This window comes from Elgaria multicarinata, chromosome 7 (assembly GCF_023053635.1).
Source record: "Elgaria multicarinata webbii isolate HBS135686 ecotype San Diego chromosome 7, rElgMul1.1.pri, whole genome shotgun sequence".
NCBI classification, from domain to species: Eukaryota; Metazoa; Chordata; class Lepidosauria; order Squamata; family Anguidae; genus Elgaria; species Elgaria multicarinata.
The window spans coordinates 34602917-34630619 of NC_086177.1; the positions used below are offsets into that span (position 1 = coordinate 34602917).

At 43.7% G+C, this 27703-nt stretch overlaps 2 protein-coding genes across 3 annotated transcripts in view; one reads left to right on the plus strand and one right to left on the minus strand.

Annotated features, from left to right (window-relative positions):
- SMIM13 (small integral membrane protein 13) overlaps positions 1 to 27703 on the plus strand; it is a 312816-nt gene that overhangs the window by 65327 nt on the left and 219786 nt on the right. The gene's annotated exons all lie outside the window — the stretch shown is intronic.
- NEDD9 (neural precursor cell expressed, developmentally down-regulated 9) overlaps positions 1 to 27703 on the minus strand; it is a 70278-nt gene that overhangs the window by 31998 nt on the left and 10577 nt on the right. The window contains exons 1-2 of one of the 2 annotated variants that reach the window (XM_063130386.1): positions 9091 to 9185; positions 6776 to 7222 (exon numbers count right to left, since the gene is read on the minus strand). In XM_063130386.1, coding sequence (XP_062986456.1) covers positions 6776 to 7222; positions 9091 to 9111 — 468 coding nt within the window. In that variant the 5' untranslated portion in view covers positions 9112 to 9185. Of the gene's footprint in view, positions 1 to 6775; positions 7223 to 9090; positions 9186 to 27703 lie in introns of those variants that run through there. The other variant, XM_063130387.1, reaches the window with a different exon arrangement.

The window sequence follows — 27703 nt, forward strand, 5'->3', positions numbered from 1 at the left end:
GCTCATTCTCTGTTGGGTAAGTTCTCTACCTGGGTGGTATTTTTCACCCCAACTTCAAGTATAATCTGATGGGGTCTGAGCTGGCGGTGACCGAACAAGAAAGAGATCTTGGGATTGTGGTGGACAGCTCGATGAAAATGTCCACCCAGTGTGCGGCCGCTGTAAAGAAGGCAAACTCCATGTTAGGCATTATAAGAAAAGGAATTGAGAATTAAACAGCCAGTATCATACTTCCTTTATATAAATCTATGGTGCGACCATACTTAGAATACTGTGTACAGTTCTGGTCATCACACCTAAAAAAAGGGTATTAGAGAGCTGGAAAAAGTGCAAAAAAGGGCAACTAAAATGATTAAGGGGCTGGAGCATCTCCCCTATGAGGGAAGGTTACAACAGCTGGGATTGTTTAGCTTGGAAAAAAGGAGGCTAAGGAGAGACATGATAGATGTGTACAAAATTATGCATGGCGTGGAGCATTTTGATAGGGAGACATTTTTCTCCCTCTCCCAAAATATAGAACCTGGAGTCATCCAATGAAGCTGATTGGTGGGAGATTCAGGACAATTAAAAGGAAGTACTTCTTCACACAGCGCATAGTTAAATTGTGGAATTCACTACCACAAGATGTAATGATGGCCACCAATTAGGATGGCTTTAAAAGGGGGTCGGATAAATTCCTGGAGGAGAAGGCTATCAATGGCTACTAGTCCTGATGGTTACGTGCTACCTCCAGTATCTGAGGCAATAAGCCTGTGTGCACCAGTTGCTGGGGAACATGGATGGGAGGGTGCTGTTGCACCATGTCCTGCTTTGTGGGTCCCTGGTCAACAGCTGGTTGGCCGCTGTGTGTGAACAGAGTGCTGGACTAGATGGACTCTTGATCTGATCCAGCATCAGGGCACTTCTTATGTTCCTATTCAAAAATGTCATCCCCTACCTGGACCTGCATTTTACCACTCCAGAATTCTATCCCCTCATTCCCACATGGAACTACTGCGCATGTATACCAGGTTGAAGTGTAGCTGCTGTTGCATTTGTTACAGGGCTGGGCAACTTGTGGCCTGGCTCTCTAGGTTTTTGGCCTACAACTCCCATGATCCCTCACCATTGGTTATGCTGGCTAGGGCTGATGGAAGTTGTAGGCCAAAACAACTGGAGGGCCACAAGTTGCAGCCCCCTGTCTTGCTACACTGGCACTTGCCCCCTCAAAGTCTCCCACTGTTGTCCCTCTTACTGTGGAAATTTAGAGCATATTGATGGAGTCTGTCCTTTCTTTCTTTCTTTCTTTCTTTCTTTTTATATTACTTTATAAAGCTCCACAGTCATTAATGGTGCTTTATAAATAATATATTACAATATCCTGGAAGGGGAATTGTAGGGTATTGTGGTGGAGGCCTGGCTTTTCTTCCCCCCCCCCCCTTATTTTACATTATAAAGCACCACATACATTGGTAGTGCTTTATAAATAATACATATAACCATAACCTGGAGGGGGCCTGTGACATTTGGGTGACCACGTTTCCATGTGCTAATACTACTTGGGATGAGTACTGCACTTTCCTGGGTGCGAAAATGGAATGCCTCTGCAGTGCTGGGAAAAGGAGTAATCTCCAAGCCCTTCAAAGGGGATGTCTACATTGTGTGCAATAAAAGAAAGAATAAAACAAACGCTCCTCTGCACTCCAAGCTGATTGCATGGACAGGTCCTGGCTGTGGAAAGCAGGAGTCGGCCATTTGCAGGGCGGCTGCTGCAGCCTTGTAGATATTTTGACCCCCTGCTATTAATAAGGCTCTTTGAGATCATACTAGATGGAATATTTTTAACTCCTGAGCCTTGCCAAAACACACAGAATACTTGCAAGCAGAGCCTGTATTAAGCAAAGCAGGCACAGCAGTTCACTTAATCTGCTGGGGACAGGTGTTGCCAGTGGAAGGAAAGATATTCATCATTTTAGACGTCAAGGCAAGAAACCTTGAGCTCAACTGTTTGCCGCGCCAAGCTCTCTTAAATACTTAAAGATTGTTTTACCGATCTCTTGAGGATGGGGATTTAAGATGAGAGGCAGCCTTGTTTAGATGAGGAGGGGAGCCAGACCAGGTTAACAAAAAATCTCTTTTTAATTAGGTATGATTTTTAATTAAAGCATCAAGGATATTTTTGGGGGGATAGATTTAAAACTGCACAACACAGGGTTTTCAGGAGAGGGGAGCACAAAAATCTCTTACTTACTCAGAGATGAGTTTTCTTATTATCTTGTTTTCAACTTTTACCTCAGGTGGACTCATGCTGACATTCCTAACAGTTTGTTCCATGCCCACAAATAGCTTGTTCCATGACAGCTCAAAAAGTGAAAAACACCCCCCTTCTGCTGTTTAATATACCTGGAACTTCATCTTAACACATCTATGTGATGCCACCCCCCTCTCTCTGCCTTCAAACTCCAACGCAAACTCCATTTCTCCCACGAAGGCCTTGTCCTCTACTAAGAACTCGAGGCAATGTTTAAGTGCAAGGAATTGCATTGGTTCATATTCACCCTATGCTTCTATTCATTTCCTCTTTCCACTGTTCTGTTATTCTTGCCTCTCCCCTCTTCATCCTCCTGCCGGCTGAAAGTTAGCAGGGTACATAACTTTTAGGCCCCATTCAGAAGACACCTTCAATCATGGCTTTAACCATGGTGGTTAAGCCAGTAAGCTGGGCTGTGTTCAGAAGACATCTTAAACCATGGCTTTAACCACAGTGGTGATTTGCTTCTGAGCAAACATGCATGCAAGTGCTGCGAAAGTGTGCAAACTACTACTCCAGCAACAACTAACATGTACAGATTAAAAATCCAGTGCCAGGTGACAGATCCCAAGAAAATTATCCAAGAACAAAGTCCTTGAGGAAATGAATCCACCTTGTCAATTATAGAGAGGGCAATTAAGTCAGCCACCAGTGACTTCCGAGGGGAGTTTTACACTGAGAAGCACGTCAGACACAAATAAAAATAACTGGAATTGGGCTGGGCTCATGAATCAGTCAAAGCCACATGATCCCAAGCCATGAGGTCAGAGGAAGTTACTAGTGAGTTGTCAAGGTTGCCTAGCTGCTGACGCCCATTGTGGGGCCATCAAAATGTTTATTATGTTCTATTCTCCAGGCATAGCAAATGGGGGTATTTGCCACAGTATAACCAAGAGAACTGCTTTGATAACGCCCCAATTTATTTTCATCATTTTAAATCAGGCCTGCACAACCTGCGACTCTGGGGTGAGCAGAAAGTAGAACTCCAGATGTTTTGGATTTCAACTCCCAGCACTGGCCATGCTGGAAGGGCTTCTGGGAGTTGAAGTTCCAAACAACTGAAGATTTATCTTCTGCCCACCCTGCTGTAACTCACTGAACTGAACACATCTCATCAACCATGTACGGTAGCCCACAATGGACTGAATAAACAGCCAGGTGTTTTTGCAGCTTTCCAGAAACTGAGAAAAGAATGTGCATGAGATTGTGGCTGCAGTCGGCTTCAGGGATTCAGCATTGCCTTGAAGGTGACACAGAGACAGACATTCAGGCATATAAAACAGTCTCTTTTTATTCAGGAATATCCCACTCTTTGTAGTCACTAATAACTGTTTTACAGGCCTCCTTGGTCCATCTTGGAAGCCAGCTGTGAGGGGACGTGAAAGCAGGCTCTTTTCCGGCCTTGCTACCCTGTCAAGAAAGTGAGGTCCAAGCGGACAGCTGGGTCCCCCCACCAGGATGATGGAGGAAATGAGCCCAGGAGCCACTTGCCTCCTCTAGGCAATGTAACTGCTCAAGTTCGCCATGAATAACTTAAGACCCATTCATTTCAATAGGTCTACTCCAAGTAGGACTAACACTGGATACAACCCATGAAATCTTAGGGGCAATCTTTCACTGGCTGGCCAGCCCTGCTATGAAGCATAATGGCCTGGGCAGTCTTCTTTTTTATTATTAAAATACGTTATTATTAACAATGTCATTGAACACAAAAAATCAAATACAATTCCAAAAGTGGGAAAGTTTCTATACAACCAATTAATAACCTCATATTCCCAATTCAGTAGTTGCCTTAATTTTTACAATCAAACTTGTATTATAAAATCAATTATTATTCAGCTGTTAGAAGTTGTTTAACACTTCTGTCCCTATATTCCAATAATTAGTCTTTTGTCTCTGTTACTCAATTAGTTTATTTTATTGAGATAAAGAATCCTTTTCTCTTGCTTGACCCTCCCATTGAAATGAATGAGACTTAAGGTAGCCCTGATTAACTTAAGACCCATTGATTTCAATTGGTCTACTCTAAGTAGGTCTAACATTAGATACAATCCATGAAATCTTATGGAGAGTTTTTCATTGGCTGGGCAGCCCTGTAACGAAGCTTGTCCAATCAAATCCCCCTTCAGGTCATCCCAGAACCTGATGGATACTGTGAAATTGCAGTGCTGCAGGCCACAATTGTGCCAAGTGAATTCGGGGGCAGCATAAGGCTAGAGTTCACATAGCGCTTGTTTCAGAGGCCTTGCCCAATACCAACCATCCTGGTATTTAAGACAGACGGGAAAGGTTTTGCTTGTGGTGCCCCCGAGGAATGTGGCCTCTGGGGCTATCGCACATGGCAGGGCCTTTTTGGTGGCAGCATCCCAGCTGTGGAACTCTCTTCTTGTAGAGATTCAACTGTTCCCCACATTGTTGTCACTAAGGCACCAGTGAAAGACATATTTATTTGTGTAGGCTTTGAGGGGAATAGGCAAGTGCTCTATTTGTTTTTTGATTGATTGATGGGTTGTTTGGTTGGTTGTGTTGATGGTTTTATTGTATTTTATTGTATATTTCTGGTTTCTAAAGTCATGACTTTAATATTGTTTATGTGGGATGCTGTGTTTTACATAGGTTGTTAGCTGCCCTGAGCTCTTTGTGAGGAAGAGTGGGATATAAATCAAATACATACACATATACATAGCACCCTACAGGCTGAGCTGCATGGCTGGCGAGTGGCATTCAGCATAAAGGGTTCTGAATTGGGCAGCTCTGATATCACTAATTTCAGTAACGCTTCAGGGGGCGTCGTCTCATCAACTGCTCGCACAAGCTCACCCACCCAATGCTGCTTTTCTGACAGATAGGAGGATTCCAAAGAAATACATAAACCCCTTTTAGAGCAAGCTTGCAGACAGCCACTTGCCAGCCACCTGTGTCATGGAAACGTTGCCCCTAGTGGCTGGGTGGGGAAGCTTTTACAAACATTTGGGCTACATATGATTATCACAACAAGGATCTGTGGATGGGTAGGCCAGCGGTAACTTCGGGAATCTGCTTTAGTGCAATATGGGAATGAAGGGATTTAAAACTCGTCCGTTGCATTTAGAAATTCTGCTCATTACCACAGGAAACAAACAGAACAAGCTAGCTGTCAGAATCCCAGGAAAGAGTTCCTAAAGAACCCAACCGGAAAAACCTGTTTCCCAAAAGCTAATGGTCATTACGGCTACCTTAAAAGTGAATGAGGCATGAATCAAGGACGAGCTGGAAAGACTGCAGCCTTAAGTTTAAAAAGGAAAGAGGCAGAATTCCTGCCAACATCAACTGCAATGAAAGATTAAACCATGGCACCTTCCAGACATGCACTTCCTGACTGAGTATCCCTGTCTGCTGTACGTCACTGAGACACATTTATAAGGGCTAAGTAACAAGCTCTAAATATTCCGGAGGATTTACTGATAGCCCTGCCTTCCAGCTGCTCCATATCGGATGAAATGCAAAGGATCTTTACAAAGCAGTCCTTCCTCTAACTTTCAAGAGGCAATTGCCTTGACTCATGCGACGGGCACGTAACACTGGAGAGGAATGCCAAGTGGCACTTTATTTGCTCTGGGCTTCATATTTGAGTCACCCCTTTAATTCAGATTATCTAGACTTCCTGCTCTTCATGGTCCGGCACATCTTGGGTCATTGCTTAAAAATATATTGGGTAAACCTTTTAAACAACAACAACAAAAACTTATAAACATAAACCTTTTAAACAACAAAAAAGGGCCTTTTGGAAAGTTGCACCATTTTTAACATGAAGAAATGAAGACTGCCAAACAAATAGTGGGATACCAGAGGTCTAGAAACTACGCTCAATACCACATTTTGGGTTCTCTGTGCACAAAAATCCAGGTTGCTGCCGCTGCATGCGAGACCACAGCATTTCTTCCATCAACTGATCAATCAACTAAAAGCCCAGTGGATTAAGCAACTAATTAAAACTTGCAACCCTACAAGCAAGCAAGCAGTGGTGATTTGTGTACCGATTTCTCAGAATCTTTCAGGGCTGATTGGACTTCTCCTGCCCCATAGTAGAGAAGGGAAGTCCTGTCCCATAGTGTGGAGTGTCAGGGCCAATTTTCAGCCATATCAATGTGGGACAAATGCCGAAGTTGACCAGACAACAGCCCACCTACTGGGCCTGGCCTTGACTTGAATCCTTAAATACAGAGGATGCAGTGGTCTGAGGTCAATTAGCTTCATTATCTCCTATGGGGAAAAAGCTTGTACTACAATGGCTGCTTGTTTCTCTGGGTTACCAACCTCGACAGATATACAGTTACATACACAAACCTTCAATATCTATTGCATTGACAGCAGGAAAGCCATGAATGAACTGTGACTTTATCCATTCCGTGTGGGATAAAGTTCAACAAGCTTAGAAACACCCCACAGTAATACAATTCAAGCAAATTGTTTTGAAAGAGATGCCTCAAGGTAAATTATACCCACCTTGTTGCTTACAGGACAGCCATCCATTCCACCGAAACTTCTCTGCCCAGATGGCGGCACCTGGTAGACATCTTGCCCCTGACAACCATGGCCCGTGGGTACCTGGTAGATTCCCTGATTCAGATAAGAAGGTGGCACTTGGTAGACTGGATCCCGAGGAGAAGTATGTGCATTTGGCACTTGGTAGATCTTTTGCTGGTGATACGGTTGATGTACAGATCCTGAATTCGGTGTGTCTTGAGTAGAAGGAGTTTCCTGTACAGGGCCTATCAGAAGTTTTACACGGTTGCCAGGGACAATGCCTTGCCGCCCATGTAAGGAACAGAGCCACCATCCTTCCAGTCCTTCAGTATTTTGTTCAATCACTGTCAAAATGTCTCCTTTGCGGAAGGCCAGCTCCTCTGCACATTCTGGGACATTGTCATAGAGGGCTCTTGCCATAAGATTCTAGAGAGAAATCAGAGAGAAGGGGGAGACCTTAAGTAACATATCCAAATTTGGATGCACTTGGGTTCTTTAAATAAGTTAGAGCAATAAGAGTAAGTAGGGGGAAGCATCACACATGAGAACGGCCTCAAACAGACAGTGATGGACTTAAACATTGTCACACCTGAAGCAAAAAGTCAAAACGGCACTCTCCGCCCAAAGGCCTCTTTGGACTGCACCCAATTTGTTTAAAACAGAGATAGAGAGTGGATGAAGCAAAATGAGACCACTTCAGAATCTGCTTCCTGAAACAACTACTTCACCCAGGTTCCAATCTTTGTCCAGTCACTGTCTCTTGTTGGATTGACCTGAGCACTTTATCTCTCAACCTTAGTTTACCCTCTGGAAAAGAGAATGATAAAAGCTAACTTTGCTGGGTTGTTATGAGGATAAGCAAGACAAAGGCTGTGTTCAGACAACACGATAGTCAACGGTAGGGTAAAAATCAACTCGCCAGTTGTTTATCTAGGGGGTACTACCCACACAACATAATAATCAACCATGGTGTGGATTAGGATCAAGGTTGAGTTGACTACTAGTCCACGCTGAGTTGAGTCGCTCATCCCCCGGCCTCTCTCCCTCAACAGTCCTCCCACTAGTATCTCATCAGCCATTGCTGCCAAAAATCTATCCTGCCAGCTGGTCTAGAGCGGCAGCCACTGCTTTGACTGCTCTTGTCTTGCGACTCTGTGGCTGATGAAATAATCAACAGTGGCTGAAGAATAACCAACGGTGCTCTCCACACGATATGATAACCAATGGCAGTTCAAATAGCCTACTCTGTACAGCGTTGGTTATTTGCATTGGTTATTTCAGCCAAATAACCAACTATGGGTTAAAAAAACTCCCTTCATACATCATAACCTGTGGTGGGTTAAATAACCAACCGTTGACTATAGGGTGGATTCGATTTAAATCAATTTGATTTAAATCACAATTTAAATCACTACTCAGAAAGACTCAATTTAATCATTTGACTCCCCCTCCCCAAAAGTGCACTCTATTCATTGAATTTTTTGAAACTTAGCACTTAAGAGGTAAGGGGTTGATTCTGTGTACATAGATTTGCAAAGGAACAATGGGATTGTGATCTCTGCAGACACAAATTCACAGTTTTGAGAACTGTAAAACCAAGCGTCTGTGATAATATCTTCTAGATAGAAAAATTGCCCAATAATCTTACAGAAACCTCTGGAAGAGCATGACATTGTGAATGGATTAATGGAATTCATTTACCAAAAAATTTAAACATTGCATGAATATACAGCCTCATGCTACATAATTAAAAACTAATCCTTATTTCATGATTAATAACCTTTGGACTATAATGTATCTTAAATAGAAAACTATCTTTAGATAGATTTTCCCTCAAAAAGCATTTTATTAAAAAAAATCCGATTTAAATAAAAAAAAATCCGATTTAAATCAAAAAATCCATTTTTTTGATTTTTTTTTTAAAAAATCATTGATTTTTATCCACCCTGGTTGACTATTTAAACCTCCATTGGTTATCGCGTTGTCTGAACCCAGTCAAAGTGTATTAAGAACAGTTTAAAAAGATAATAGTTATGAAATCTTTTGACAATTGATATTTGATTCCAAATGTGTTAGAGAGTAAAGGGCTCTTATTTGTCAACTGCTATCCCTTCCCTGCCCTACTTCCATCAGTTTAACATTTTCCGAACAACTTTCTAGTCTTGTAAAGTTCAGAGGTCCAGAATTCTGCCCAACTACTGCTGAAATCTTAGCTCTCAAGACCAAAATCTCATCGTTTCTTTTTTTCAGAAAGGCATCTTTCGTTTAATTAGAAGAGAAAACAAGTTTCTAACCCTTGTGGATGAAGGAAACATGTTTTAAATATGTGAGCAGCCGTCTGGTTAAGGGTAGGAGTGGAATTTCGAATGATCACAGTACGGGGTTTTCATCATTCCCAATCGCGCTCTCTCTCTCTCTTTCTCCCCCAGCTGCTGTCCTGCACCACAAATCTTGGTCCCCAACTTTGAAAAGCATCCATCCAAATAACTGCGAAGACACAATTCAAATGCTGCTATAAGAATAAGAACACGATGGATTATGGCATCTGTACCTGGAAACAAATGGGGTAGGGCAGGCTAAAACGCCGAATACTTGAAGCCAGCAGCAAAATGGGCCTTGAGACTTCAGGAAATGTCTTGCAAAATTCCTAGTCCACAGCATTTATATTTTAATTTAACTGCATCATTTAGATTGCTTCCTAAATATTGTTGTAATTGGGGGGTGGATTTCATGGAAAGGGACGTTCTTTTGCAAACGTATGCACTGCGTGTACATCCTGTTCTGTACATTTGATATAAACTTTATATAGAAGATTGCTTTCAATACATTCATATTCACTAAAATGTAGTTCAGTACTTTCCCCCTACTTTCAAAGATAAATAAGCCAAGACATGCAACAAGAGATGTGAAGGCTGGGACGGCTGGACGGACAGGGAAACCCTCGGAAAATTTCAGGGGAAAAAGAACTTTTATCCTCCAGATTTTCCAAAGGACCCTGGAGAAAACACAGGCAGGCAGAAATGTGTCATTTTAAATTGTTTCTGGTTCTCCCCTCCCCGCAAACCTTTAAAACTCTTCATATTTTTATATTATTTTAATGCATTCATTAAATTTTTATCCTGCCTTTTTTCCTCCAAGGAACCCAAGGTGGCTTACATGGTCCTCCTCCTCTCCATTTTATCCTCACAAGAACCCTGTGAGGTAGGTTAGCCCAAGAACCCAGAACTCCATCACTCTAACCTCTACACTGGCTTTCATATAACCTTCTCTTGGTTGTCCAATGAGCCTTGGACAAATTCCAATGAGCTGGAATTTAAACCTTTCTCTCTTAAATCCAAATCTACCGACATTTCATTAGTAGAATGACAGCCAGTGCAATACCATTTTTTTCCAAGGATACCACAAGAGAAGCCCTGGACCACACACTGTGGGTCTCCTCTATGCTTCCATCAAGCTTCAGGAAAACCCTGGCATGGGGAGGGTCCTCAGCACAGGCTCTTCCTGCATGGTCCTGGGCCAACCCGCACCACCTAGCAGCACAGAAGGGACATTGTTTATTTATTTACATTTCTATACTGCCCAATAGCCAAAACTCTCTGGGCAGTTCACTGGCCAGCTGCTCCCACAAGCAGCCAGGCACAGCTAAACAAGCCAGGGATGCCCCATCCTGGGTTTACTGTGACTTATGAACCAAGTACTGTGTGTTGTTAGGGGAAGAACAACCCAGAGTTGGTTTGTTCTTCCCCTGACAACATGCAACACCTGCTTCATATGTCATGATAAACCCAGGCATGGATTTATCATGATGCGTGGTTACTTATTCACCACATTAAGCATATTAACCATAGGTTTGAACTCTGGGTTATCCCCACACACACACACAACAACCCACAATTCTGGGTTCAGATATCAGGCTAAACAAGCCAGAGACGCGGGTGTCCCTGCATTGTTTTAGCTCAGCAGGAACGGGTGAGTAGCCAGGAGCCAGCGTGCTCACTGGCTCCCACCTAGCCATGGATTAAAGAATCCATGGGCAGTAGTGACATGCAAACTGGATCAGTAACACATTTAAAAAATAAAACTGGAGGACTAAAAAAGCTTGGGGAAATAAAAGGTCTTCACCTGGCACCAAAACGTCCACAATACAGGTGCCAGGCGGGCCTCTTTGGGGAGGTCTTTCCACAATTGGGTTGCCACTGAAAAGGCCCTCTCCTTAGTAGCCACCTGCCTCACCTCATTTGGTGGGGGCACCCAGAGAAGTAGCACTACTGTGTGTTCCCATACCTCTGAGTAACTTGAGCACCAGGCTTAACTCTACACTGATTACATAACCCCTTGCTATGTAATTTTATAATCTAACCCATAACTATCTAAGAATATGCTGTCTCTGTTCACTGACAAAGCATGTCCCCGTCCCTCCGCCCTTTCTTTCCAGACATGGTTGTATGGGAGGTCCAGTATTGAGGCTCTCGGCCAAAATAGGCATCTGGAGGAAAGCAGACAAATCATACAGGGCATCATACTTAGAGGCCTTCGAAAAGGCCCATTACCCTTCCATTTCTTGGTTTATCTGGTTATGAGAAAGAATGCTGGAGGCCATCAGCCTGCTCACTTCTGCATTCTGGAGAAGGTAGATAGCGCTAGATGAATCAAAAGCTCCCCCAAATGAAGAGAGAAACATATCCAAAGTGCTCAAAAATATACAAACATGGCGAATACAAAAACAGTCAAGTCAGTGGCTGGCTTATGGAATGCTTTCAGCAACTCACCATTTATCTCAAATGGGTACTGCAATTACTTTTTTCTTTTCTTTTAAGGCTGCAGTCCTCTACTTCTGTATCTGGGAGAAAGCCCCATTAAACTCTGAGTAGCAGAGTTTGACAGCGTATTATGAAACCTCAGCCTCCTTTCCCCCACTAATGCAAATTAGTTCAACGGTCCTTCATTTGCTTCAGTTCCACAATGATTTGTTTTTGACTCACCGAAATGGGAATATTTGCAAAGTAATTGTTTTTTGTTTAATATTGAGACTTTTCAGAGTACACTAAACTTCGTAGCTATGTATTGCAGCCCTTACTACAGGAGATGCAAGCTCATGTTTTTCATTCTTTTCACACAGTGGCCAACCAGCTGCCTGTGGGAAACTCACAAGTAGGTCATGAATGCAATAGCACCTTCCTGGCTGTGTTTCTCAGCAACTGGTGTATATCAGCGTACTGCTTCTGATACTGGAGGTAGCATAATCTTCTTGTCTTAAAATAACATACACAGTCATTTACCTGATTAAATCTCAGCATGGAAAAATTTAATCAAGAATGAGTGTAAATCAGCCCCAAATCTAGCTTCTGTAAACCGTATCTGTGTGTCTGTCGACTTGTTGAGTGGTTGACCTTAATTAAGAATAAGACTGCTTAAAACCCCCAGCAAAGGTGAAATTATACTAATTTGATGGAACAGGAGAGAAAAAGCTTTGGAGTGGTTACACAAATGGCAGGATCCATTTTAAGGATGGCTGTCAACCTCTTAAAAAGATTTTTTAGCTGATTAATCAGCTACCTTTTTGACTGATTAAGTAGCTACATTTAAATAAGTTTGCATATTGCTCAAATATCAACACAGGTGTCTTTTTTGATATGTCAAAAGTAGTATGAGCTAACTTGCAATTCAATCAACGAACCTGTTGAAGAGGAAGGCCATGTTTCATATTAAATATTTCATTCCATATTATATTAACACACCCAACCATGGGATATGGTTGCTATATAATGCAAAGCAGGGATGGGGAACCTAAGGCCCATGGGCCAAATCTAACCCACCTGGAGTCAAATCTAACCCACCAATACAGCCACCAGGGTTCTCCAGATGGCCATGGCCCCCTTTTCCTGGCCACAGATCATTTGGAGGTTTGGCAACTTCTACATGCTTTTTCCTATTCTAAAAAGTTGAAATGCCTCTCCTACAGCTCAGTTACTGTTAAGTAAGAGCTTTAAGCTTAAAATAAGCTGTGGCAACACCTGTTTTGCTTTTGGCCCCACCCACCACTGGAATGTGGCCCTCGAGAGCCTTTGGCCTGAAAGAGGTTCCTCACTGCTGATAAACCCACCCCCAATAGGTATCAGGATTGACCAAAGCATCACACAGGGTTGAATCCAACGGATCAATTTCTCTAGGGCAGCTCTGTGTCATATATAAGTGCACTGGTCTTGTAGATGACACTGATCAGGTACCTTCCAGTGCAGTGTCCCATGAGTCCTTTGTGGAAAGCCCCATTATGAGCTTCCCCCAAGACTGGCAGGAGTGCCATCTTAAATGTTGGCTTAACAAATTGACAAGTAATTCTAGAGATTTCCTGGAAAAATCTGCAACCAGAAGACTGCTACGACATCACAGCTTCTCCACTGCTTCCAAGGCATAAATCTGGTCTTGGATAAAAAGAGAAGTTTAACCAAGGCAAACCAATTGGTTACGCCACTCTTACCCAAGTTGATGCTGTCCAACTTGGGGAAGGCTCTCAGCATCCCCCATGCCAGCTGGGGGCTGCTGGGAATTGTAGTCTAACTCACCTGGACGAGACTAGCTTGGGTAAGGCTGGGTTAAGCCAACAATTTCCTCCGTGTCAGAGCTCTGTGCATTTTTCCTCAGCCAGATGTGGATAAAGCACACTGGTTTCTGTAGGTTTATGGGCGAGGTGCTACAGCTGGCAAATACAAATTCTAAGTACCTTTGACTTTCTATGGAACTCCCTGCCTCTGGAGATCAGGCAGGCACGGACACTGTGGCCATAGCTAGACCTAAGGTTTATCCCTGGATCGTCCAGGGGTCAAACCTGTTCATCTAGGTGACACACAGGGGATCCAGTGCTCAGGCAGGGGCGAACCCTGGAGGATCCCAGGATAAACCTCAGGTCTAGCTGTGGCCTGTGTTGTTTCTGGCGCCTCTTGAAAACTTCTATATTTCAGGAAGCCCAGTTCTTATTGGTAATTTATGGTGTGTGTTTTTTCTTTTTTCTTTGTGTCATTTTGTCTTTCATTATTCACTGCTCTGGAATCTGTTTAGATGTGAAGCAATAGATAAATGCTGTAAATAAATAAATAAAATTGGATACTGCCCCTGGATTTCTGCAGAAGCTCATTCTTTGAAGTGTGTTGCATAGGTTGCTACAATTCCCAAGCCAAATCTTGTACTAATCTCATTTATCTTAGAAAAAGCATCATCCATGGAATGACACAGTTATGTGGGCTTTACGCCACAGAGGCGGAAAAAGGAGGACATTCTTATTGATTTGGGTTGTGTAGTTGTTTCTTTCTTGTATAAATCAGGACGAGGAAATGAAAGAAATTTTCAGGAGAGATATGGGCCGACAGCTTTAAAATACCGACGGGAAAGAGGCCAGCGAGAGCCAGGGTGGGAACGCTGGGAGGATCCATCCTGCCTAATAAAGTAAACAGGGAGAATGACGTAGATAGCAAGACGGTGGTAGGTGCACTCAGCCTTGAAACAAACAGAGAAATGATAACTAATGTGGCAGGAGATTAAGCACAATGGCTTCTTTAAAGGCTAACTGCATCTGGTACAGATGCTACAAAACAGGACCTTTACTAGATCTCCAACAGACTACAATCATTAAGACGAAAACAGCCCAAACAACCATTCTTTGCCAGAATCTCTCACCACAGCTGGGGAAGAAGGGGAAAAATGTGCTCAGGCATGTACACTTGTGTACATGGAGCCATATACCAGAATGATTAACTTTTTTTTCTTTCACTCTTTGCCACCTACGCACACAGGGAGTTTATTATCGTTTCCTTGGTAGCTATCACCTTCTCTGTGTAAAGCAGAAATGTCTGCTCGTTACCATTATGAGCCATTTCAAACTACCAAACCGGTTGCCCTCTTGGCTAATGTTTAGACAGTAACAGGAAAAACACGCGGAGGAGGAGAAGGAACTTAAACAAAAAGAATGATGTAAGGGTCTTAAGCAAGGGACTGTAACACGCCAAGATTTTCCTTTCCCTGTTTACCTTGCGTTTGCTCTAGATACGTGAAGTAGCCGTAATTGTGAATGGTTGGTGACATTGTGAATTGTACGACAAAAAACAGCTGTATTTTATTTTTACCCGGCAGTCCGTTCCCCGCCTATTGACGAAGGAACATCTCCACTCTGAAAGCTGGCAGAGGGTTTCGTGTCCATTCTTTCAACCTCCCCTTCAATTTCCTTCATCCCTCACCCCTGGGATACAGTGTATATTGTATTGTACCTTCCATGAGGAAAACAACTGAAGCATTTGTGTGTCACATATCTGTCTGCAGAAAGTGGGGCTTCTTGGAAGAATTAGGACTGTATTGAACTTGCCACATGGGTAGCAATACGATGGCTTTAGAGCACCTTCCTGAACCTGGCACCCTCCAGACAACTTTGACTACAGTTCCCATCATCCCTAGCCAGTAGGACCCCTATTGGTTGGGATGATGGGGACCATAGACAAACCCAGCTGGAGAGCCCAAGTTGGGGAAAGCTGCTTTAGTGTCTTTTAAGAGGTTGAATGTTAAAAGGCTGCACATAGTCACCATATGCCCATTGCTATTCAAACCATGCAGGTGTCATGGTCATCTACAAAACACAGTCATACATTGTTAAGATGTCATCTGAGTTCCCTTAGCCATATAAATACTGACTAAAACAGTGACTAAACGAGGGGGTTACGGATCTGGTTTGCAAGCTAATGACCTATATTTTTTTAAAAAATGAATGATATCTAGAAACTGGTGTACCACAACAATATTTTTATTCATTTCTTCATTAAAATATTTCTGTACTTCTTTTCATCCCCTCGCCTCGGAAAGCGGTGATCAGTAAAAAGTTTAAAAACACTTCTCAAGCTCAAAATATATAATATAACCTTATGGTCCTAAAAGCAGGACAAGGCAATACAACAGGAACAAGAGTGTTAATCAATTTTCCAGTCAATGAAAAGCTAGGCTAAATACAAATGTCATCACTGCTCACCAGAAGGCAAGCAAGAGCGGAAGCCAAGCCAATTTCCTTGGGAAGAGAGTTCCACAGACACGGTGCCACCGCATAAAAGCAGCTGTCCCTTGTTTCCACTAAGCTAACCTCATTTGATGGTGAGATATAGAGCAGGCCCTCACACGCCAATGGTAGAGGACAGTCAGGCTCATACTAGTAGCCCTTCAGGTATCCCAGGGCCAGGCTTTACAGGTAAAGAACTAGCACCTTGAATTGAGTCCAAAGAATGTGCACCAGACGCCATTCTGGCTGCTACATTTCACACCACCTGCAGTTTCCAAACACTCTTCAAGGAGAGCCCTACACAGAGCACACTGCAACAGTCCAATCAGGAGGTGACTAAGGCACGTGCTGCCGAGGAAAGCGGTATCTTTTTACAGCTAAGCCAAGGATATCCAGGGACAGCAGCACAGGATCCAGACAGATCCCCCAAATGGCACACCTGCTCCTTCAGAGGGTATACAACCATATCTGGAACAGGGGTTTCAACTGAGAAAGCACAATCTACCTGACGCGCAGCTACGAGAGTGGTATAGCCCAATGCAAAGAATAAATTTGCTCTCCATTATCCACATAATGGAGCAGAGACAGGACTGCAGGATGAAAGACCAGTTCCATCACACCCTTCCCTCGACTTCCATCCAGCTGCAGCCATTCCTTCAGGCTGCAGCAGAGGGAGAGAGAGAACTGCATGGTCTCTCCATCAGCTCTCCCAAGAAACCAGCAATGTCACTCTCCTCCTCTCCCTCAATGGCTTCCATACAAACTGGTCATTGTAAGAACTCAGTACCTTTTTAAAAAATAAATAAAAAACAAAGGTCCCCAAGTTTTCCCCTTCCTCTCTCACCATTCCCCTTTTCTGTTATGTTATGTTATGTCTTTTCGGTTGTAAGCCTGCAGGCATGAGCCGTCATGTTTGATCATGATCTCGTATAAGCCACGCTGGGAGCCTGAATGGGAGCCTGAAAGAGCGGGACAAAAATGCTTCCAGTAAACAAACAACTAAAACATGAAGGAGACGTGAAACTATGTCCCCAGAGGGGCCAACGCTTCATCACTGACATGCTCTGAGTACAAAAGCCAAGTACAAAAGAACAGAAGAAGAGCCCTGCTGGATCAGACCGAGGGTCCATCTAGTCCAGCACTCTGTTCACACAGTGGCCAGCCAGCTGCCTACAGGAAACTCACAAGCAGGGCATGAGTGCAACAGCACCCTCCCGCCCATGTTCCCCACTGAGTTAGTTTATTTATTTATTTATTTATTTATTTATTTATTTATTACACTTATATACCGCTCTCATAGCCAGGGCTCTCTGGGCGGTTTACAGAAATTCTAAAATTGAGGTAAAAACAAGTATACAAAATTTAAAACTCTAAAACACAGAACATACACACATAAAGCATTAAAAACCAATTAAAAAACTAAACATGTGGGTAATTAGGATGTGCCACCATATGCCTGGGCAAAGAGGAAAGTCTTAACCTGGCGCCGGAAAGATAGCAGCGTTGGTGCCAGGCGAGCCTCATCAGGGAGATCATTCCACAGTCTGGGGGCCACCACTGAAAAGGCCCTATCCCTCGTTGCATACTAGGCATACTGCCCCTGATGGCTGAAGGTAGCATATAGCCATCGGAACTGGTAGCCACTGATAGCCTTCTCCTCTAGGAATTTGTCTAGCCTGCTTTTCAAGCCACTCAAATTGGTGGCCCTCACCACATCTTGTGGGAACGAATCCCATAGATTAACTATGCGCTATATGAAGAGATACTTCCTTTTATCTGTCCTGAATCTCCCACCAGTCAGCTCCATGGGATGACCCTGGCTTATGGGAGAAGGAGAAAAATGTCTCCCCGAGCACGTTCTCCCACACCTTGCCTAATTTGGTACACCTCTAACATTTCTCCTCTTAGCCTCCTTTTTTCCAAGCTGAACAATGCCAGCTGTTGTGACCTTCTCTCATAGGAGGCATCTTAGTTGCCTCTTTCTGCACTTGAAGAAGTGGATCTCACTGGTTTTTTTGAAGGGAATAGGTTGGGATTTCTTTGTAGAGCACGCTGGCCAAAAATTGTTCTAGCAGTGCACTTTACTTGGCAATAAGGTATTCCCCCCACCCCATTTCCCCCCAAAATACAAAGATGCATGTTCAATGCAAATTAAAAGTGAAGGGTTCCAAGCCTTGGCAGGCACCATGAGAAGGTGCTGAGTCCCGAATATGCTGCCCCTTCATTCTTGCGTTCTGCCAGGGCAGGGCCTGCCAGTCACAGAGTACAACGGCACTGCCAAGTTTGTCTGGAGGCAACAGAGTGTGAAAAGATTTTGGCCCATAGAGGAGAAAAGCAGGAATCTCACTTCCCTGTGCCAGTGAGCTGTCTGGGTCGCCTGTTTCAGTGCATGTCACAAAATGCACGAGGATCTGAAAATGTTGTGGTCAAGTCATCAGTCTCAAATGATAGAAGCAAAAAACAACTTTAAATGCAATCTGAATCGCCAGGCGCGGGTTTTAAAAGGGGTAATTAAAGGCTTTGTTGTGGGTGGGGAAAATGTTTCGTTTGAATCTTTTCTTTTGGCATGATGATCCAAATTCGTCTCCAAGACGCAATGCCAGTCTAATTTTAAAGGTGGGGCAGGCACTTATCCAACAAGAACATTAGATTCCAGATGTTTTACTCGCTTCTTCTAGACTTTGAAATTGACTAGAGGTGATTCAGGCTTTGAACTGACCCAGTGAAGAACATGGACCAGTGTCTCCGACATTAACTGATGCTCTTTCACTGAACTCAAGTCAGGGATGAATTTGGGAACAACCATCACACATTCAGCATCTTTGGAGGCAGAAAGGAAGTGGTTCTGAAGAACTACTTCATGTTCCTGCTGCACCAGATCCTGTATCTTTGCAGCTGAATGTGCAAACACACTTTAGAACACTCCCTGAGCCCATACCTCCACCCCCTTTTAATAAAAGTCAGATGTAATACTCATACATTTCCTGATGGGCACATAGTCACCTGACCTACACCTGCCATTTATCCCAGGATGGTCACAAAGTCGTCCCTGCACATCTAAATGATGCACAGCTGATCCTGGAGTGAACCGGGGATGAACACTCAGTTCTCCTGGCATAGCTGTGACTGCTTTTCCCGTTTTTTCCACTGTCTCGGGACCATCCTGAGCTCTGTGGGTGGTGCGGCTCTCCTTCCCGTGGTCCTCCCTCTTCCCCATGAGTACCAGGGCTCAGGAAATGCGCATGGAGCTGTGGGGGGGGGGACTCTGTGGGCATCGAGGGTGAGGGGGAGAGCATTTTCTGCATCTTTGGGATGGCGCTCAGCATCTTCCAGTGCCGAGTTTTGTTTTGTTTTTAAAATAATAATAATCTCAGCTTCGTGCAGGATCGCGCCTGTGCAGGATCACTTCTGGTAGGCAAACCCTTTGTGATCCCAGAAATGGTTCTATACCAGCTTCCCTCAACCTGACACCATCCAGACATGTTGGACTACAACCCCCATAATCCATGGGGTGATGGGAGTTGTAGTCTGACACATCTGGAGTGTATCAGGTTCAGGAAGGGTGTTCTATGCCTTATTATTTTATAAGGCATGAACCAAACCCATGAGAATTTCTGCGAAATTCCTTCTCCTTTGAATTTCTTTTTGAAAGCAATTTCTTTTCTATCAAATTGAATGAGAATGGTGGGACTTTTTGTGGGAGAAATTTTCAGCACAGCAGTATAAGAAATACCCTTAGGGTATGCTATGCTATGCTTTCCTTCTTTCTATTGGCTCTTCGGGAGGTGAGGAGAGGCAGCTGAAAAGCAAAGCGATTGCTAGGGAGGGAGGGAGGGTGGGTGAGGCAGAGGAACCTTTCTTGCTGTAAGCATCCCTAAGAGTACAATCCCATCAACTGCACCCTCGCTGTTTGGAAGTCTCCGAACTCAGAGGCTTCTGATATTCCTATGCCTGTTAGGCTGAGGCCAGCAGAGGGGTGGGGGGCAGCAGAGGTGATCTTTGTCCTTCATCTTCGGTGATTTTCACTACACAGGGTTTTCAGCTCTTCAAGTGAGGGCACATTGGAGCGGGAGAGAAGGATGCTTGAGCAGGCTCAGGATGTCTCGTATCCTGGCCTCCCCGGTCTCCTCCTCTTCCCCCACAAATGCCCCCTTTCCTCCTCCTCTGAGGTCCTGCCCGATTCCTGGCTTGTTGTTACATCTGAACCAAGAAGCATGGTTTAAAGTAAACTCCAGTTTGCTAAACAAGGGAGAGTTTGCAGCTGGCTTGTTTAGAAACTGACAAGAGGTTTTTTGGAAATCACACTTCCTGGCTTGCAGTTAAAGTGAAACTGAATCCTGGTTTATTCTTCTCACCGCTACACAGGAAGAGGGGAGGGGACAACATTCAAGCCCAGCATTTGACGTGGGCTTTTTTTTTTTAATGCTAAATCCTGGCTTACTGTTACATGTACACGCAGCCACCCTCACAACTGCAGAAGGGAGCCTCTTCAGAGAGGAAGGTTGTCATACGGACCTCAGCCTGCCCAACTGGGTTTTGACGAACCTGCCATTCTGCAAGTCACATGTGTGAACCGGTCCTTGAACGTGGGCGTGTGAGAATATTCAGGATTTTCCTTCCAAGACAACCATGTGAATGCTCATCAAGGATCATGGTTCTGAAGAATGCTCATTAATTAACAACACATTTCTAGTGGTGCTCGTCTGAGAAAAGGTTGGAATGTTGGCTTGTTTGTTTGCTTACAAGGATTGTTATCCATTTAAAATGCCTGTGAACAAACGGTTGAAAATTCAAAACAGATTTTAGGGTGGGGCTTTTTCTTGTTTTGTTTTCTCACGATGTTGTTTCAGACCCAGTACGTTATATCCTGGCTCTCATGCATCGCACTAACCACACCCATTCCTTAATGTACACACATTAAAAGATCCCAGATGTCTATGAGGAAGATGTCCGCATGTTATGGTGAGAGAGGAACAGTGCCATGGTATAAACAACTCTACTCCATTACCTGTGATGTCATAGGTTATTTCGAGCCTTCTGCTCCTTTCCTTTGCTTTTGGCACCCTGTGCTCTGGCGTAGGTATGTCAGTGTGTCAAAATGGGCTCATGTGTAGGGGATACCGCTGGGATACCGCAGTAAGCCGATATATACCAGTTGCTGGAAAACATGAGTGCACAAGCTGCACCATGTCCTGCTTGTGGGTCCCTGGTCAACAGTTGGTCGGCCACTGTGTGAACAGAGAGCTGGACTAGATGGACCCTCGGTCTGATCCAGAAGGGCTCTTCTTATGTTCTCATTTGCAGTATCTTCCTGCGAACTGATTCTACATATCCTTGCTGAGATATAGTAGGAATAAGCCCTCAGAGGCGCACGGCCAACATCATTTGGAGGTACCCACGTTAGTGCAACTCTGAAATGAAGTGGTTATAGCAAGCAGAGAGAGGCAGCCTAGCTCTCTGATCACATCTCCAGGACTTCATGGGGGTTTCCAGTGGAACATTAGCCGTAGTGACGTGCCCTTACATATTCTTGTAAAAAGGCAAACCCCACCCCGCTGCCTCCCAGCCCAGACTAATCAAGGCTTTAGAAACTCCACTGACTCACAGGATTTTATCCATAGATATTTAGCCCCTTTCCCACTCCTCTTTCTATTTTTTTTTTTAAATGGGCTTTTTTTTATGACCGTAAAATCCTTGATGTATGTTTTGTACAATGAACAAAAGAAAGAACAAATCCAAAAAAGGCAAGCAGAAGGCAAGGAACCAAGCAAACCAAGCATGATCTCACTATGATTTAAATACCGCCACACCAGAAAAACAGAAGCGTGTGGTGGAAAACTGAACTTCATTCCCTCAAGCCATCAACGGAGTCCCTGGTGAAAGAAGACTGGATGTTCAGCGCTTTGAGGCAAAAGCTGACTCAAAAAAACAATGTGGGGAAGAGAGAAACAATATAAAACACTGAGATGCGTTGCTGTTGAAACTTTCCATACTCAAGAAATATTTTCCCAAATAAGCAATCTACTAAAAAAAAAAAAGGGGGGGGGAGAACATAATACATGTTGGATGAAACTAACTAGAATATGGTTCAGGATTGACCAAAAAAAATTAGAGTATCCAATCAGACGGAATATCAGAGTATCCATTGAAACACCTTCTATGTTGATGTGTTCAGGTTATTATCTAAGGACCTGATTTGGATGCTTTGGAAGATAGTGAGGACAGGACCTTTTCTGTGGTGGCACCTCATTTATGCAGTACTTTCCCCAGAGACACAAATATGACACTTACCTTTCTATCTTTTAGGTATCTTGTTAATTCTAATGGGAAATGTTAATTATTAGAAACCATGGCCTTGTTCAAACATCACACTAAGCCACGATGGTTAAGCATTGTGAGCTAAGTATGATGGCTTAGCGTGTCATGTGCAGAATGATTTCCCTAACAATGGTGGCTACATAACCACAGTTTAACCACACACTGCAAAAGTATCAGCAGCCCAAACCATGGCTTAGGATGTTGTCTATCTGGCCCCCATGGTTAACTGAGCGCTAACATAGAGCTCTGTGGCAAGAGTGGCTAAAAACAGGGCCTCCACCCTGGCTGTAGCGCAACAGCTCCGCCTGCCTCATAACACCTGACATGGCGGCTGCTCGTCAAGCCCATCATTGTTCATCCCTGCCTGCCATACACAGTCGGAGAAGCACAGCGCACACAAGAAGTCTCCTTTCCCACACCACCGCTATCAGCAGAGCGTCCTTGAGCGCACCACGTTCCCAGGCACAAACAGCCATGGCCGGCCGCCTTGGCAAACCCCATCTGCTCGGCCACTGGGAATGCAGTAGCAGCAGCCCTGGATGAAATCACGTCCTCCCTGTTGTGCCAGCGCCCCCCAGCCCCTGCGAATGCTATGACCTGAGCCCAAGTATAGAGAACACCTGTGCCTGTCCCCGCTCCATGCTGCCATGCAATCAGACCCCCAACTTTCCCTGGGCAAAAACGCAAAGCGGGGAGAGGCCCACCGATCACAGGAAGCAAGCATCCGTGCGGCACCCACTTCACCAACAGGCATCCCAGTCACGCACATTCCCATAGAGCCAGAGCCCATATCCCTGCCATCCTGTCCCACCAGAGTCTGGCATGCCCAAATCCCAAGGAGCAAGCTCCACTCTAGGCACCGGAGGAAGGGTAGATGCTTCAAGGGTATCCGGAATGCTGCAGTACCAAGGCACTGGAGATGGAATGGCAGGCCCAGCAGGCCTCCCCCATGGGCCCAATCCCATGGAGGGCGGCAGCGGCGGCAGATCCCCTACTGTCTACTCAGACGGCAACTCCTCAGAGGCATCCCAGTCCCAGCGTAGCACCCCAACCCAAGCCAGGGGGCCCTCCCAGGACGAGGGGGAGGAAGCAGGGAAGAAACACAAGACAACAAAGGTGCAGACGTGGTCAGAGGCGGGAGCCTTCATTACATTTTGGAGCAGCCCTGAGGCCCAGGATATCCTCAGCACTATCAGGCATGAAAACTTCTTCCCATGGTTTTCCGGGCAGTTACAGAGGAGCGGCTACTCCTGCGTCCTTAAACAGTTCAAGGAGAAGCTACACATACTCAAGAAGGTGGTTAAAGTGGAGGGTGGTTAGGGTAACTACACTGCAGGCCATGTTTACATGTACGTCAGGCAGGAGCACGCGGCGTGGCTAGTGGTAACCACTATGCACCGTGGTGAGCCTAACCACCCTTTCCCAAGTTGTGTCTGAATAGAGCCCATGTTAATTTCAAACCTTTGACAAGTGAGAACATGATACCTTTGGTCATTTGTTATCTGGTTGTTAGTGACTTAAGTTTTTTATTATTATTATTTTAATTTATGTGGATTTTATTTGGAAGTTTAAATTGGGATTGCAAGCAACCTAGAACACCTTGCAGTGGAAAGCCAAGAGTTTAAATGAATAATATGTTTTTATTTCCTGTTGGCATAGAAATTATGGCCAACTATATTTGTGGCTTACAAGTTCACACAGTACATTTCTTCAAAAGTTAGGAGAACTTGTGCAGAGAAAGAACATATTGTATGATGAGCCTTTAGTGTAAAACAAGACATCAAATGTCATCTTACATCCAAGAATGGAAATACCATATATCTGAGTTGGAATGGAGACAACCAGATTGCTTGAAATGTGACTCAATGTGGGAGAGGCTGAGACATAATTTAATCCTGCCTTTTAACATGCAAAGCATTTTTTCCAACACTGTAGTAATCAATGCTATACAGAAAGCTCTTATCTGACTGATACAAAACTGAACAGAGGAATTCTTCTCATCCCCATTATGTTTGTGAAACACAAGGATGGTGGAGAAATTAATTTGGTTTTCATTTTTATGAGAACTTATCTACTTTTTCACTTTTGAACCAATATGTGAACAAAAACTAAGTTATCCTTCGAAATTTACACTCCACCGAATTTTGCAATGAAGTTTAAAAAATGCATACAGACATATGCATATTTGGGAAAAGTACACACAAAAATGTCTATGTTAGTGAAAGTAACATGGAATATATATATTAGGAAATCTGCTTGCAAAATAACGGTATATTAGGAAAAAAATGCATACTAAAACGCATATGTTAGGAGAAATGCACACAAAATACATACAAATTTTACAAAGTCTCAATGTTTTGGGATGCACGAAACATGTTTGGAAAAATGGGAAACTTAAGGAAAAACAAAATTGACAGCCCCTAGTGAAACACCAGAATTAAATAGAAGCAGTTTAAATTGGCATAAATGTGAAGACCCCACCTAGTGTGGGAAGTCAGGTGGGTGGGTGGGACAATGCTCCTTCAGCATTAACTTATAGAACAGAAATATGTGATATTTCCCAGACAAGCAACCGATTTCCACAACCATTTTGTAGTTAGCAGGAGAAATTATACAGGCACAAACTCACTCTCTACTATTTCAACTGACAATGTTGAAAATTTTCAGCATACACACGGTATTTGAATTTATGGATTAAGCATCGTGTCCTTTAATTCTCCATGGCCATCTTACACACACACACGTGTGTGTGTGTGTAAATGCTCCCATTGGGAGGCAAGACTTTATTCCCACGATTTTAAAGCATTCCTCAAAGGCTATTGTTTCTGTATGAGTCACAGGGTTTCCCTGCTGAATTTTCTACTTCCCAGTCAATGGGGCACATCTGAAGAAAGGCCTTTTAATATGCTGACTACATTCATGTAAGCTAAATCCATTCTTGGTTCTCCCCTTCTTTTGGGAGCATACTAATCCAGCCTGGTTGAATGAATGAATGATTGAATGAATGGGTGTAAAACACAAACTTCAAACAGCAGGACTTGGCCTCTTCCTCTACAGACTAAAAAGTTAGACCATTTTCATCATCCTACACAGACTTGTGTTTCTCAACCAAAACTTTAGCAATCCTGTTCTCTCATTTGTAAGTTATATCCAGTTATAAAGCTGGGCATAGAAAATGGACCCTTAAAGTGGACAAGGATTTCTATGAGCGCTTAAAACCGAGGAACAGAAAGGAAACCATCCATTTTAAAAGAACAGCCTGAGCTGGGCAGATTCCTGTCAGATATTGTCACAAGATAATGGACTTTAGATCTTGGCCTAGTGTGCATAAATTTAGCTTTTATGGCCAGCAGAAACTGTGCATAAGTGTTAAAGGTTTCTGGTTGGCAGATCAGAACCCGTGCTGTAAAATAAGCCTCTCCGAATTATGCAGAATAAATCAAGGTAATAAGAGTTTATAATCCGGACAAGTGTAGATGTGTGGTAGCAGCAGGGGGAATCTCTCTTTGTGGACAATGGATCTATCTTTTCTTGTTTGTTAATGACAAAAATGTACATTTTCTTCCCCCACCATCCATACTTTCTTGCTCTGATTCATCTATGAAGATCCACACAAGGACACGTCATTGGAGATACTGTGGTGCAAATACATGGCACTTGGGCATTAATCAAAGAAAAAAAATGAAATCGCAAAATTTCCACTTGAAAATGCTGTTTCCATTGTATTCCAAAACAGGAAACCAATGGAGATTTTTACAATGCATATCCAAAATCCAAAAAACAGCTACCATTTACTCCCTCAGAAATAAGTTCCCTGGAGCTCAGTGGGGCTTATCCCCGAGTAGGTGTATAGGACATGTTAAAAACAAAACAAAAATTAAAGGTCACAAACAAAAGCAATCAATTAATAGTACAGGAGAACACAAATGTGCACAGTCCCTCATGTAGTCATATCTTCATAAAACCAGAGCTCCTGCTTTTGCCAAACTGTTTTCGTGTTCTCCAGGGCGTCCAGAACAAGGAGAATGTCTTGTAATCTAATTTAAAATGCTCCTCAGGACCTCTTTAGTTTGCATTTGTTCTGTTCACTCATGCTAAAATTGACTCCACATGATGTACGGGACACTCAGCTTGCATCCACTTCATCAAGATGCAAGGCTGTAACAGGAGAAGAGTAGCCTACGGAACTTACTACAAAAAGTGACCAAGAGCTTCATTAATCCGTTTTCCTTTCTTGAGTCAACGCCGACACACAATATACAACCTTTAAAATATCCAATGACTTGAGAACAGTAAAAGCTGCCAGTTTCATTGTGAGATCAAGGCATGATGATGATGATGATGATGATTCCAAAATCCATATTAGTTTAATTTTTTATTAGGCCAAACGTGCAAACTTTCAAGATCTCCAGATCTCTTCATCAGGCAAGATGTTACAAAAAACGGAAAAGAAAAAGGCGGAGTTGATACTGAAGTCATGAAGAACTGCATTTAGCCCCGCCTACTCTGTCTTTGGTTCAGCCCACTTTGCCTTTGCCCCACCCACGGAAGGAACGCAGCCCCCCCTGCTACCTTTCCCAGATTGGAAGTCAGCCCGTGGACGGAAAAGGGTTCCCAACTTCTGTTCTGGGGCAGTCCCAGGGGCAAGCTGAAACCACTGCATTACCTGGTAGAGCTTAACTGAATGCCCTCCTCTCACGTTTCATCTTAAGACTCTGACCATGCAGACTTCATGACTTCAACACCAAATCAGCTTTTTCCACTTCTCCTCTTTCTCATACACACAGACACACATGCCCCAACTTGCTGTTTGTAACATCCCTGACAGAAAGAGCTGGAGATCTCAAAAGTTTTCGCAATTTTTATGAACGTTGAGTTGGCCTAATAAAGTTTTGCACAAATATGGATTCGGGATTTGTTTTTTTTCCTTCTGGCCAACATATCTACTTTTACACATTATTGTGTTGACGATGATTAAGATTTTACGGATCTCATTTCCCACACTTCGTACCTTGACAGTCAGAGGGTGATGTCCGGAATGTCAGGAATAAGCACAACTCCGGGGTTTTGGTCAGCAAAGTACATGCCATTCTTTTTCCTTTCTACATAGCTAAATGCTTCAGCTCTTTCATTGCCTTGGTTACAGACAGCTTTTTGCAAGCGCTTATGGTCAGAAATACAGTAATTCTTCCCAGTGACACTGTTTTGTTTGCCTTGGCACGCAACCTTCATATTTAAGGCCGTGCTGCAAGTCCAAATGGCAGGCATTACAAACCAATTTGCTGAGGTTCCTGCCTTCCCTATGTATTATCTAAAAATAGATAATCAATACCTCATACTTTCTGTGGTAGTAAGACATGCCTCATGGACCCGCTGCCTCCCAAGTAAGGTTTGCTTCTGGATCTTAATCAGCCAGCGAACCATGGCTACCAGAGGACTCCCGATTCTTGAAGGCTACTCTTCATGTGTAGTCCATTTGCACATGACTGCTATGAGATGGGCAATTGTCATCGGCTCCTTGTACACATTTAACCATCCGTGTTCCTATCTGTGCAAAA